Source organism: Centruroides sculpturatus, unplaced genomic scaffold (genome assembly GCF_000671375.1).
Source record: "Centruroides sculpturatus isolate CEXI.00-Female unplaced genomic scaffold, Cexi_2.0 scaffold1360, whole genome shotgun sequence".
Classification (NCBI taxonomy): domain Eukaryota; kingdom Metazoa; phylum Arthropoda; class Arachnida; order Scorpiones; family Buthidae; genus Centruroides; species Centruroides sculpturatus.
Genome location: NW_019385513.1, coordinates 79,958 through 92,259, shown reverse-complemented (window position 1 = coordinate 92,259; position 12,302 = coordinate 79,958). Strand labels below are relative to the sequence as shown.

Below are 12,302 nucleotides of genomic sequence, written 5' to 3'. Positions count from 1 at the left end.
AAATTATAAATAGAATTCTGACAATCTTAAAATAGCTGATGAAAATAATATATGACTAATATTTATTTAATTTAGCATTCTTTGTATAAAATTTCTTGATATTCAAAAGTTTAATCTTATATGGAAAGTTCAGAGATGTATTTTGTCTATGTAATTAGAAATGTGATGAAAACATGGCCTTGTTAAAAAATTAGAAAGTAAACTGTTTAAATCTTTATTGAAATTATTTTGTTTTTATATCAAAATGTTTCAGTTTTATATTGTACATATCTTTATAAACGTTCATGTTGTTAATTGTTATAAAAGAAAAATAAAAACAAGTTTAAATTATTTTTATTTTTCTTACCAAATTCACTTTTATCTTTATATTATTTAATATCAATAACTGTAGAAATTAAGTTTTAATTTATGTAAAATTACAAAATGTTTGTTCAACTTTACAATTTAAAAATTTGTAAAAAATTATAAAATTATTAGAAACAATGTATTTTACAAAAATATACATCTACTCTGTTAAACGTGTGATGTGTTCGTAGGCAGCTTTCAAGAGAAACACAAATGTGTGATTTTCAGTGAGACATCCAAGTTCTTCATTACTTAAAAATAATTCAATAGATGGAAGCAATTCAAATAAATCAGCCCCTGTAGAAAAATTATTTTTATGTTTATTAGATAAGATTACTACGAATTAAAAGAAAGAAAAAAAAAATAGACAAACCTTGCGTGAATGCTAATTCAACAGTTCGAAAAAAAATTGTGTCTTTGATAGATTCTAGAGGATTGTTTGTATCTAGATCTTCCCATCTGTATCAATAAACAATATTTAAGTTAAATGTGTTAAAATATTGTAATTAAAATAATGTGTTTAATTTTAAGTGCATTTTATATAAATAAATTTCAAAAGATATTTTGTCATTGATTTTTTTTAGTATATGAATAACAGATTTAATTAAACACACAAAATGGATAAATACAGTTGAAGATAAATTAATTTTGATCATTCATTTTATTATTAAAGTGTAAATTATTTTAAAATTTATACTCTAAATTCTCAAACATTCATTACATATCTGTTTTAAAGCAGCAATATAATTATGCTAAAAACGATATTTTTAATTTAAATTCAATAATTAAAAAAAAAATTAAATTAAAAAAACTACTTACTTATCCCTCAAAATTGCTCGAATCCAAATATGAAGCTTAATGCTTTCTATATCATTGGATGACTAATAAAAAAATATTTTATTAATTATTAAAAATTGACAAATTATTCTAACTATTCAAGACACTTATTTAATAAAAAATATCTTAAAATGTAATTCAATAAAAGTATATGTATATGCAGCAGTAAAAACACACTATCTTGAAATGATCATACAAGGACTTTTTTTTTACTCTTTCCGCCTTGTGGGCACTAAGAGAGACTTATTTAGCAAGCCCATTATGGGTTTGGCCAAGCCTGCAATGGGGCGGCCAGGTGCTGAGGGATGGGGCTGACATATCCGGTTGGACCACCCCCAAGAAATTCCTGGGAATTTTTTGATCCGTCTGGATTCGATCACGGGTCCCCAGGAGTGGTAGGCTGCCACCTTGACTGCTTGGCCATCCGCCCATCATCATACAAGGACTAGACCTAAGCTGTCGACTTATGAAAAACAGAAAAATATGACAGTCTCCATATATACTTCATATGCAATGTCTATTTTTCTATACAAAAATACAATATAGTACTATAAAAGATCTTATTCTGTACAGGACTGTACTATTGTAAATCAAAATTACAATATGGATATACACTTTCACTTTTTTCAAAAAACTAGTTATATGTAATGAAATAACCCACAAAAATACCCAAACTAGTAAAATTATTTAATAATATGAACGTTTTCATTCATTACCCACAAATACAAGTTATTTCATTACAATACATACAGAAATAAACATATAAGACTATAAATTTCAATTATTGAACAGAAAAGAATAAGTTAATTGTTATATGTCTTTTTCTGCTGTGAAAATTTGTCCTCTATTGCCAAAATATCAATCAACATACAAGGGTATTAAATTTCCTCTATTTTTGGAGGGATGGAATAATTATCTATAATCAATAATATGGACCTTGTCTTTTTGATGCATATTCTTGTCAATACTTCTATCCTATTCTCCGAATACTGGCTTGTCATCCATGCTGATTGATTTGCTTTCCAAATTATAGGCATCTTCATGCTTTTGAAGGCATGTGCTTTACACATTTCAAAAGCATGAATATATCCAATACACAGAAATATATCCAATTAAAATTACAAAGTTAAAATTGGAACTGGCGGATCTTACAGATGTCTTTGTTTTTCTTTCCATCTGGGGATTTTCAGGCTTTATATCTACTGAGGAAAATGTGCTGATAAATGTAGATTGTTGTAGCTTCCCTCTGGTGACAAATCTTTGCAGAAGTTTCAATTGTAGAATTTCGTCGGATGGCAATTTTACAAATGTTAATTTGAAGATATGGTCTGTCCAAAATTGATAACCACCATTTATTCACTTCTTGTGTTCAAACAACTGATGACCCGACCTTTTTTTAATTGGATATTTTTCTGTTTTTTAAAGGAATGTTTTTAAACTTGACAGCCAAGCAGCCTAAAAAGAAAGGTCAGGTCTTCAATTGTTTGTATTCTGGAACACAAGAAGTGAATAAATGATGGTTACCAATTTTGGACAGACTGTGTCTTCAAATTAACTTTGGTAAAATTGCCATCTGACAAAATTCTACAATAAACTGATATATTTATAGTATTCTTATTAATAGATATTAAACAAAAATTTGTTACAATTTGTTCATTTCTTTTATTTATTAAATAGGAATACTTTACATTGCCAAACTATTTACTTGTAACTGGTAAAGTTAACAAAAAAAATGTTTGTACTTTCATTCTTATGCAAAACAAAAACAATTTTTAATTAAGTTAACAGCATCAAGAATGCAACCAAGAATTCTTTCATCTATTTCTTGTTCACAACTTATTGGTACATTTTTTTAATAAAAAAATTTTCTTTCTTTCTTCTCAAGTTGCTATCAAATTTTTCAAAATCATCTAATTCAAACAATTTTGATAATTTTGTCTTAACATTAAAAAAAAAATCAATAAATCAATTATGCCAAGTATTAATTTTTTACATTTGAATTACGAATATTAAAAGTGATTAAATAAAGTTTCAAGATATTTATAAATAATTTTTCTTCTTCTAGTGTAAATGTATGATTTGGAAAAAAACGGGTTTTTATGGATTAACCCCCCCTGCATTTTGCAGAAATTTGCCAAATGTGAGGAGATATTGTGATTTAAGAGTAAAATTGAAACATTGTTTACTTTGTTTTTGATCATTTCAGTCATTTATTACATCACAGCCTACTTATATGCGTATGCACTTATGGTAGGGATGAGTCTGGGTTTTTCTTAATTGCAACCAAGACGGTTGCAATTAAGAAAAACCCAAGTTTTGAAATAAGAATCCATTTTTTCATTTCAAAACTCTTTTTGGCATTATTCAACAAGTGAAATTTCATGTCAGCTTGAATTAAAATGAAATTTTTACTTGAAAATACATACATATTTTTATGTGTTTTCAAGAAAAAAATCTTTTTGCAAAAAATTGATACATTTCTTTAAATATTTCAGAAAAGATTTTTCCATTTTTGGATATGATAAAGTCTGTTAATTAGCACCCTGTGCTAAAAATAGATCATTCATGGTGTCGGCAACTACTTATGTTGATTAATAGAAATAAAATTTATTACATCAAGTTTATAATTGTATACATTATTCTATGATAATGAAACCTTCTTAAACTAAAACATTTTTTTTTAATTAAAAAAGTGTTTGTGTTAATTTATTGGTTTAGTTTTGCATGGCAAATAAACAATAGGTCTATTTAATTATTAAATGATTGAATTTTCCAAACAGTGTAGTGATAATCATTAATTCATTCATAAATTGTTGTTTTGTTTTGCATGCAATAATTTTTTGGTTCAATAAAATATTCTGCACCCCCGAAGCACCTATTCAAAAAATCAAAATCAAAATTTATTTCAAAACAACCAAAATGATTACCCAAAAATATTATAATTGTACTTTTTGCTAATTTCATTATATTAAAGCATTTACAGTACTTTTTATCAGTGTTTCTTTCAGAAAACATTTTCTCGGAGGGTAGTTTCCTGATCTGAGGAGGTGACAAATACAATTTATATAGACATACAGGATAACCCATATTAATCAATTCACTGAAATATCTCAAAAAATATGCACTTTACAAAAAATCACTGAACCAAAAATGTTAGACTTCTATGGGGCTGTAAGATGGGGCTATCCATTTCATCATGGATGGCACTACAATTGGTTTGTTTGTTTGTTAAGTTATGGCACTTGGGTGACCTGCCTTCCAGGAGGTCTTTTTAAGAAAAACTGGCCTCTATTAAGGCATTACAGACATGAAGAAAACATGGAAAACTCCACATGGCTGGCCCATCTAAGCAAGGTGCGAATCCACACTGAACTCCCAGTGTTCAGGTACGAAGACCACTTGGCCACCGGTGGGCATGCTACAATTGGTGAAAATGGAGTTAACTTTATTTTCTTAAATTGAAACCCACATTTTTAACCTGCATATTATGACTCTACATCAAAAACAAATTTATCTAAAACATTTTTTTGAAAGATGCACTTATCAAAAGTTATGAGCATTTAAAGCAGGGGTGTCAAACTCAAACTCCTTAAGTGCCAATTTTTTGTCTCAAGTATGATAGTGGGCCAGATTAAAAATAAAATGCAAATGTAATACGAAGTATAAATAAGTATACAAAGAATGATTTTATTAAAGAAAAAAAATTACAATTTTTTTAAGTAGAAACGTATTAAGCCAAAATATTATTTTGAGTATCCAGAAACTCAACTTCTTCTACGCTTCATTAACTCCTCGATGTTTGGTGTCAACGATGTTGTATTGATTTTCAAAATGGAATGAAGATGTTCATTCCATTCACATCTGTAAGTCTTGAATGGTATTTACATGTATTAATCTTCATTGTTGAAAACAACTGTTCACACACATATGAACTTCCAAACATGCATAAAATGCACGCAGCATGGTTCCTTAAGTTGGGATAGCTATTTTGATTTTTGAAGTACTTTGTATGAAATGCCAAAATGTCAACTTCATTGAACTTGCTTTTTAAAGCAATATCACACTGCAAATCTATTAGTTCCATTTGCAAGTAAGTCAATGCTTTACCAACATTGAACGTAAACAGATCATTAAAAAGAGGAAAGTCGTAGGTATTGAGCTTGAGAAAATCTGCAAAACGACTATCAAATTCAGCAAGAAGATCAAGCAAATAATAAGAAAAATTTGCTAATTTATCTGCATTGTACATGCTGATTTCATGAATGCTAGGGAAATGGTCAAGTTTTTGTTCTTGCAGCTGCGATTCCCACAACTATAATTTTATTTTGAAAGCTTGAACACTTGAGTACAGTTGCATAACAATTACATTTTTCCCTTAAAGTTTAATGTTCAAATTATTCAAGTGTTCCATCATATCTACAAAGAATGCAAAGTCAAGCCACCATTCATCACTGTGTTCCATCGGTTTGCCCTTTTGAGCCGTAAACATAACATGTTTACACAATTCGAAAAATCATTTAAGCATTGATCCATGACTAAGTCACCGTACTTCTGCAAAGTAGGGAATATCTGAACATTTTTCATCAAAATCATTTAAAAATTGTGTGAATTGGCGGTGATTTAGTCCTCTACTTTTAATAAAATTAACTGTTTTAATTATGGGATTCATTACATGATCCATTTTCAGCACTTTAGAGGCCAAGACTTCTTGATGTACAATACAGTGAATTCCAATGAATTTGGAATTCACTGTATTGTACATCATTTCATTTAAAATTTCATTTAAAATTTTGTTACATATTTTTGTAACAACACCAGCATTTTTACCGACCATAGATGGTGACCCATCTGTGGTAATACTGAAGAATTTACTCCAAGTCATAATTTGGTAATAATTGCTCAATTGCTGAGTAAATATCTTGAGCTGTGGTAGTACTCTTCAATGGTATGCACTGCAGCAACTCTTCTGTGATGTTAAAATCTTCATTAATTCCACGAATAAATACAGCAAATTGTGATGTATCGCTGATATCTGTACTTTCATCGGCTGCTAAGGAATACAAGATAAATTCTTTAATTTTATGTTTAAGTTGAAAGTACAAATTTTCTGCCAATTCATTTACTCTGGAAGCAATTGTATTTCTAGTCAGGGGTAGTTCTTGAATAACTGTGATGGAATGAAATGTCGGCCACATCTAGCATACATTCTTTTAAAAATTTGCCATCACTAAAAGCTTTTGATTTTTTTTGCAATCTTTAGTGCAATCAAATAACTAGCTTTCAACACATTCTCACTGTCAGTTTTTGATTTTTTAAAAAATGATTGCTGCCCCATAAGTTTAGTTTTCAAAGATGCAAGTTTTTCTTGCCTAATTTCGTTGGTAAATAACTCAAACTTGTCTTCATGATTGTCTTTATGTAAATTGTCTTTATGATTCATTTCATAGTGTCTTTTCACATTAAATTCTTTACAAATGGCAATAATCTTATTGCAAATCAAACAAAGTGGTTTACCATTCCATTCAATAAAAAATACCAAATTTCCCACTTTGGCTGGAAAAATTGGCACTTACTATCAACTTTTCTTTTTACTGACATTATTTATTGAAAATTTTTAACCATTGCAGTTTATTTGACCAAACTCACTCACCAATAAGAAAACGCAACAAAGTCTCTAATTACGGAAGTGTCTTGAATACTGAACAACGTTGCCAGATTATTTTAGCTTTTGTGGACAAAAATTTTCTAAAAAGTAGCCCAAAAGTGTCCGAATCAAAAAATTAATTTTTAATAACCCAAGATTTGACAACCAAATAAAAAAAACAACATTAGTACTTTTCCAGCAAAAATAAATAGTCTTGTTTAGATGGACTTTGAAGTTCAAAAGATGAAATAGAGAAAACATAATGTAAACAAGAAATTAAACACAAAAATAAATCAAATAAAATTAATATCTCTAAGTAATATGAATAAAATAAAAATAATAATAATTGACTTCAACAATTTTGTTTATAAAGTATTATTTGTTTAAATACAAAATATCACATTTTCTTAAGTATCAACATAATAAAAAGTAAACAAATAGTATTATTGAATTAATGTCGGGGGCCGCAACTAATTGCCTCGAGGGCCATGGGCCGTATATTTGACATCCCTGATTTAAAGTTTTATGTGATCACTGTATAGTTTACTCACGAATGTGTGAAGGGATATAGGTTTTCCTAATTTGACTTTAAAGACAATGGGCCATCAGTGGTATTGGAGTTATAAGTATTCTGATTTTATTGATGCTGAGTTGATTTTGTGAAATTAATTAAAAAAAAAGAAGAAAATTGCTAAAAAAAATCATTAGGAAACTATTTTGAAGAATCATTCTTTTTCTTCAAATAACAAACTGATACAAAAACTAGTCCACGGTATATTAAAGCCATCAACTTGTGGCAAAGAGATGTGGATTTTGATTTGACCAAATATTCACAGATGAATGACAATTTAAATGAATGCTACTTACTTTCCTTCACTTAGAATAACAATTCACATTTAAATGTTGTAGGCAAAACTTGTTGTTATCGTTTTTAGGTGTATGATTGAATGTAATTTTGTTTTTGTTTGAGAAAATGCATATTATTCAACTGTGGAATGAACTCAGACTCAATGTAGAGGATGAGATTTTGGTTGTGACTGTTGCAATGTTAGTGTCAAAAAATAAGAGATTGGTTGCATCCAATAAATACTGACAGATCAGTATTTAGTGAATTTCATCAACTAATGCCTCAACTTCTGGCCAATGAAAAGAGCAAGAGCAATGCATACAATGCTTCTGATGGCTGATGAAAATCTATACAGTTTGATCTGCATTTTAACACATGTAACATGTGGCTGATGCTCTCTGTTATCAGCATACGTCAGCAGACATCAGCATAATGTAAATGCTCTGATAAAGGAAAACTGACTCATGCATCTTTATTCAAATTTAATAAAGATGAAAATTCTTTAACATACAATATAATTTCAAAATAAAAGTACGTAAATCTTTAGTTAGGATTGATGAGAATATTAATACATATAACAATTGCAATAAATAATGATAAATATAATGTACATAGTATATTATATGTAAAAAAAAAAAAATGAATGAAATCTTAAAAGAATTTTTGACAAATTTGAATACTCTTCCTAAAGTTGAAAAGTTACTAAAAATCATTTTTAAATTGGAAATATAATTTATCACATATAAAAACTAGACTGTTTAAACAGGTGGACTACCTTTCGCATGGAAATTCTACCTAAAAGAAAAACTAAAACACAAAAATTCTTAGCCCACATCTGCCCTATACATTTCTGTGTATTTGTTTCATTTCATCTTATTTTATTTTACATGTGTTATTTTATTTTATTATTTACATTGTTATTATATTAGTTCATTTAGTATATTTTGTTTTATTTTATTATTTATTTGTTAATTTATCTAGTATTTTGTTTTAAATTTAAATGTAAAAGTGTTTGAATGTTCTGTCATTTAAATGTTATGTTAAATATGTTCAAATTTCTATTGCATCTGAAGATGGCCCATCATATTGGGTTGAAAACATTAATGTCTGTTAAATAAACAGTTCTCAGCATTAGGTGTTGGATGATTCATTAAGTAAAAAACTAGAATTTTACCATATTAATGTTTCTAGACAAGTTAACTCATGTATTGATAGAGTTAATATAAAATTTTTATAATTTGCATATTATGTAACAAATTTATTTGCTCTCTGTTAAATAGCATATTTCCTGTAAATTAAATGGCCTTTATAGACACAATGGTTTCTATAAAGACACTGCATGCATAGTCTACAGTAGTCTTTTCAAACTTTTCTAGCAAGAGACAGAGTTTTCAATAATTTTTCTCGAGTCTTATCTCAAATGTATAAATATGTTGAAAAAATTTCTAATCACAACTAACATCTTTTTTGCACAATATTAAATAATAAGATATTTTCTTTATGTAATACTAATTCTAAAAATATGAAATTTATTATTTTTTTACTATTCTGTATTATAACTTTTAAAATTTTTACAGTCTGGTATTTTTCCATAGACTGATACTAAATCATGGACCATGCTTTTTGAAACATAGATTTACAACTTATTTCATGATCACAACTTCCAATCATATACAGTATTTAATACTATCATAAATGTTAACAACAAATTTGAATATATTACTTATTTTATAAAATCTCAGAATTTAATTAATTCTCATATTTAAAATTACCTGAAAAAGTTTATAATTGGATGTAACCTAATATATGCAAATAATAAAAAGATAAAACTTATACTCTATAAAATTTTGATCAGAGATCACTAACTTTGTTGCATTCAAAAGTTACAATGAACAGTATTTTTTACTACTCTTTTATTGTTATTTGAGTAAATCCCAACTTTTAGACCATAAACTATTTCTATTAACCCATATTATGATAGCTAAGTGGCCAGGTCATAAGATATAGGCTTACTACTTTGAGAAACCCAGAGTTCAAGTCTGTATCAGGAACCCTAACAATTTCATAGATAAACTGTTCTTCACTATCTGGCTGATCCCATTGTGGCCTAGTTAAACTTATGATGGGTTTGATTAAAAAGATGTCTTAGAGCTCACAGGTGCAAAAAGATTTCAAAAATAAAAAAATCCGTATTATTTTTATTATTTCAAATAAAGTTTTTATCATTTGAAATTATAAAAATAATATGGATTTTTTAAAGTTATAGGAATATGTAAAATAAATCTAAGTGCATATTGGAAAAAATTCAGTCAATAACAAGAGTACTTACCGAAATTACAAATGAAACTAAATCCAAAGCTTTCTTAAAATCATATTCATTTGCACCAGAGTTCTCATCACATACATACATCTATAAATATTTTTAATTTATGCGAGGAAGTCTAAATTTTTTTCGGTATTTGATAAAAACTTAATGCAGTGACACACTAGGCGATTTTTGTGGGAGACGTCACCNCTATAAGTTCTTTTGGAGTTAATACTCTCATCCTATCAGGATCAAGATCAAATGCCTAAAATAATTATTTAGAAAGTTCTATAAATATTTATAAGAATAATAAACGTAATTTAATACTGATAGCAAAAATATATTACCTTTATTACATTTTGTGGTAAAGTTTCTTGATATAAAATTAAATCTTGGTCCATATTTATTGCTATGAAGTAGAAATTTACATATCAGTATTTTGATTAAAAGTTAGGTCATAAAAAACTTATTAATTTTGTAAAATTTCAAATGTAAAACTAAACATTAAAATAATATTAATACATTATTTGGAAAATAATTTCCAGTTTAGAAAGAAATAAATCATTTAATAATGAATTACATCATGAGAAATGAATTAAAACTAAACAAAATAAATCATAATCATCAAACAATTTAAATAAATACATATAAACCTCTATAAATACATATATACAAAATAAACCTCTTAAACCCAATATTATTAATCAAAGCCAAACAATTGCTAACATAAGTACTAAGTTATTTTTGTACAACTATTAATAAATAAATTATTAAGTAATTTGATATTAGAGGTAGGCATCAGGCACCATCTCTTATTAAATTTAATAATTATAATACATTAATATTTTGTTAAATAATTTAGAATATTCTGGAAGAATAGGATCAGCCCAAAGCAAGACTCAAACCCGAAACTCCTCCTTATTGTGTGGATGCATTGCTAGTTACGTTATCCAGACACAGCAATTCTTCACTTCTAGACATATTTAATTCTTGATATAACCATCCACAGTTACTCTCAGACATAATTACTATAAAATACAATAAAAATATTTAAGTAGCACAAAAATAACAGGACACATTATGGCAATTGTTTGGCTGTAATATAAATAAATCTGTCAATACTCATAATATTCAATACAGTAATACCCCGAACTTACGCGATAGGTGGGACCAAACGATAACCGCGTAAGTCAAATTCGCATAAGTCGGGGTATAATTTCCCAATCTGTGTAAAATCCAAGTCAGATGTATGTAAGCTAATGAATGTTCTCATTAATCTTGTCTCGTCTTTTGATTCGTTTACAGTTACAAAAAATCACCACATAGATGTCTCTCAAGTCTCCGTAGATATAACAAACACAGAAATAAATAACACAAAATAAATTGAAGTTATGTGTCGATTCCACGCGACATGTCCAAATATGTAAGCTAAACAATAGTGTGGGGGGAGTCAGTAATCAAGAGTTGCGTGGCACTCAAACAAGAGACGAATCGACGAAATTTGAAAATCGCGTAACTTCGGGTTTGTGTAAGTTGAGGTATTACTGTATTACAAAAAATAGCTATTTTTCTGTATTTATCGAGTCATATTATATCTTAATTAATTAATTAAATTTAATTAATGATTTAAACTTAATACATACCAGCTAATTGCACATCTTTGATATCTGGACTTTCATTACTTGTTAAAGCTGCTAATTTACTAAGACTAAGAAGTGTCTGAAAGATGGTTAAAATTTACTTATGTTTATAATCAAAGAAGCATCACAAATATGTATAATATATTAATGAAAAATGAATATTTTGATTACTTATTCCATAAAAATTTGGGAAGTCTGATTTATTTCAAAAAAACTTAGTACCATAATCAATATTCCAAAATAAAATGTTAAGTTACAGAAATCAAAATACCTATTGAAAAATAAATGTTTCTGGACTGCAGTAGAGCGTCATTTATCCGAAAGCTGGTTATCTGAAACGTCCGTTATCCGAAAGCATTCCAGTCAGCAAATTTAAATTTTCGCTAGTGCTGTGGCGTTGCAATTCGGCTATTTTTCGGGCTACTCAAATATTTTACGTTTTTGATACTAAATTAACATCTGAAGTATAATTTTTTATTGTTTTTATATTTTTCAATAAATTTATTTTGTTTGTACAAAATAAAAAAATAATTTTTAACGATACAATAGTCTTTGTTAGGCTTAACATCGACGAAAATTCAACGCGAAGCGACATGCAACGGATAAAAATTTCAATATCGGATACGTTAAACTATTTTTTCGTGGATAATCGGTTATACGAAATATCAGTTATCCGAACAACCC

The 12,302-nt window shown here is 27.9% G+C and overlaps 1 protein-coding gene across 1 annotated transcript in view; it reads right to left on the bottom strand.

Annotated features, from left to right (window-relative positions):
* Window positions 1–193: 193 nt before the first annotated feature.
* The window catches only part of LOC111639691 (nuclear pore complex protein Nup133-like), a gene marked incomplete at its 5' end in the record, with an annotated part of 90,776 nt that continues 78,667 nt past the window's right edge, over window positions 194–12,302 (bottom strand). Inside the window, 7 exons of the mRNA XM_023385611.1 lie at window positions 194–642; window positions 719–804; window positions 1,165–1,226; window positions 10,003–10,083; window positions 10,187–10,243; window positions 10,326–10,387; window positions 11,622–11,697. Of these exons, the coding sequence (XP_023241379.1) occupies window positions 506–642; window positions 719–804; window positions 1,165–1,226; window positions 10,003–10,083; window positions 10,187–10,243; window positions 10,326–10,387; window positions 11,622–11,697 (561 nt within the window). The remainder of the gene's footprint in view (window positions 643–718; window positions 805–1,164; window positions 1,227–10,002; window positions 10,084–10,186; window positions 10,244–10,325; window positions 10,388–11,621; window positions 11,698–12,302) is intronic.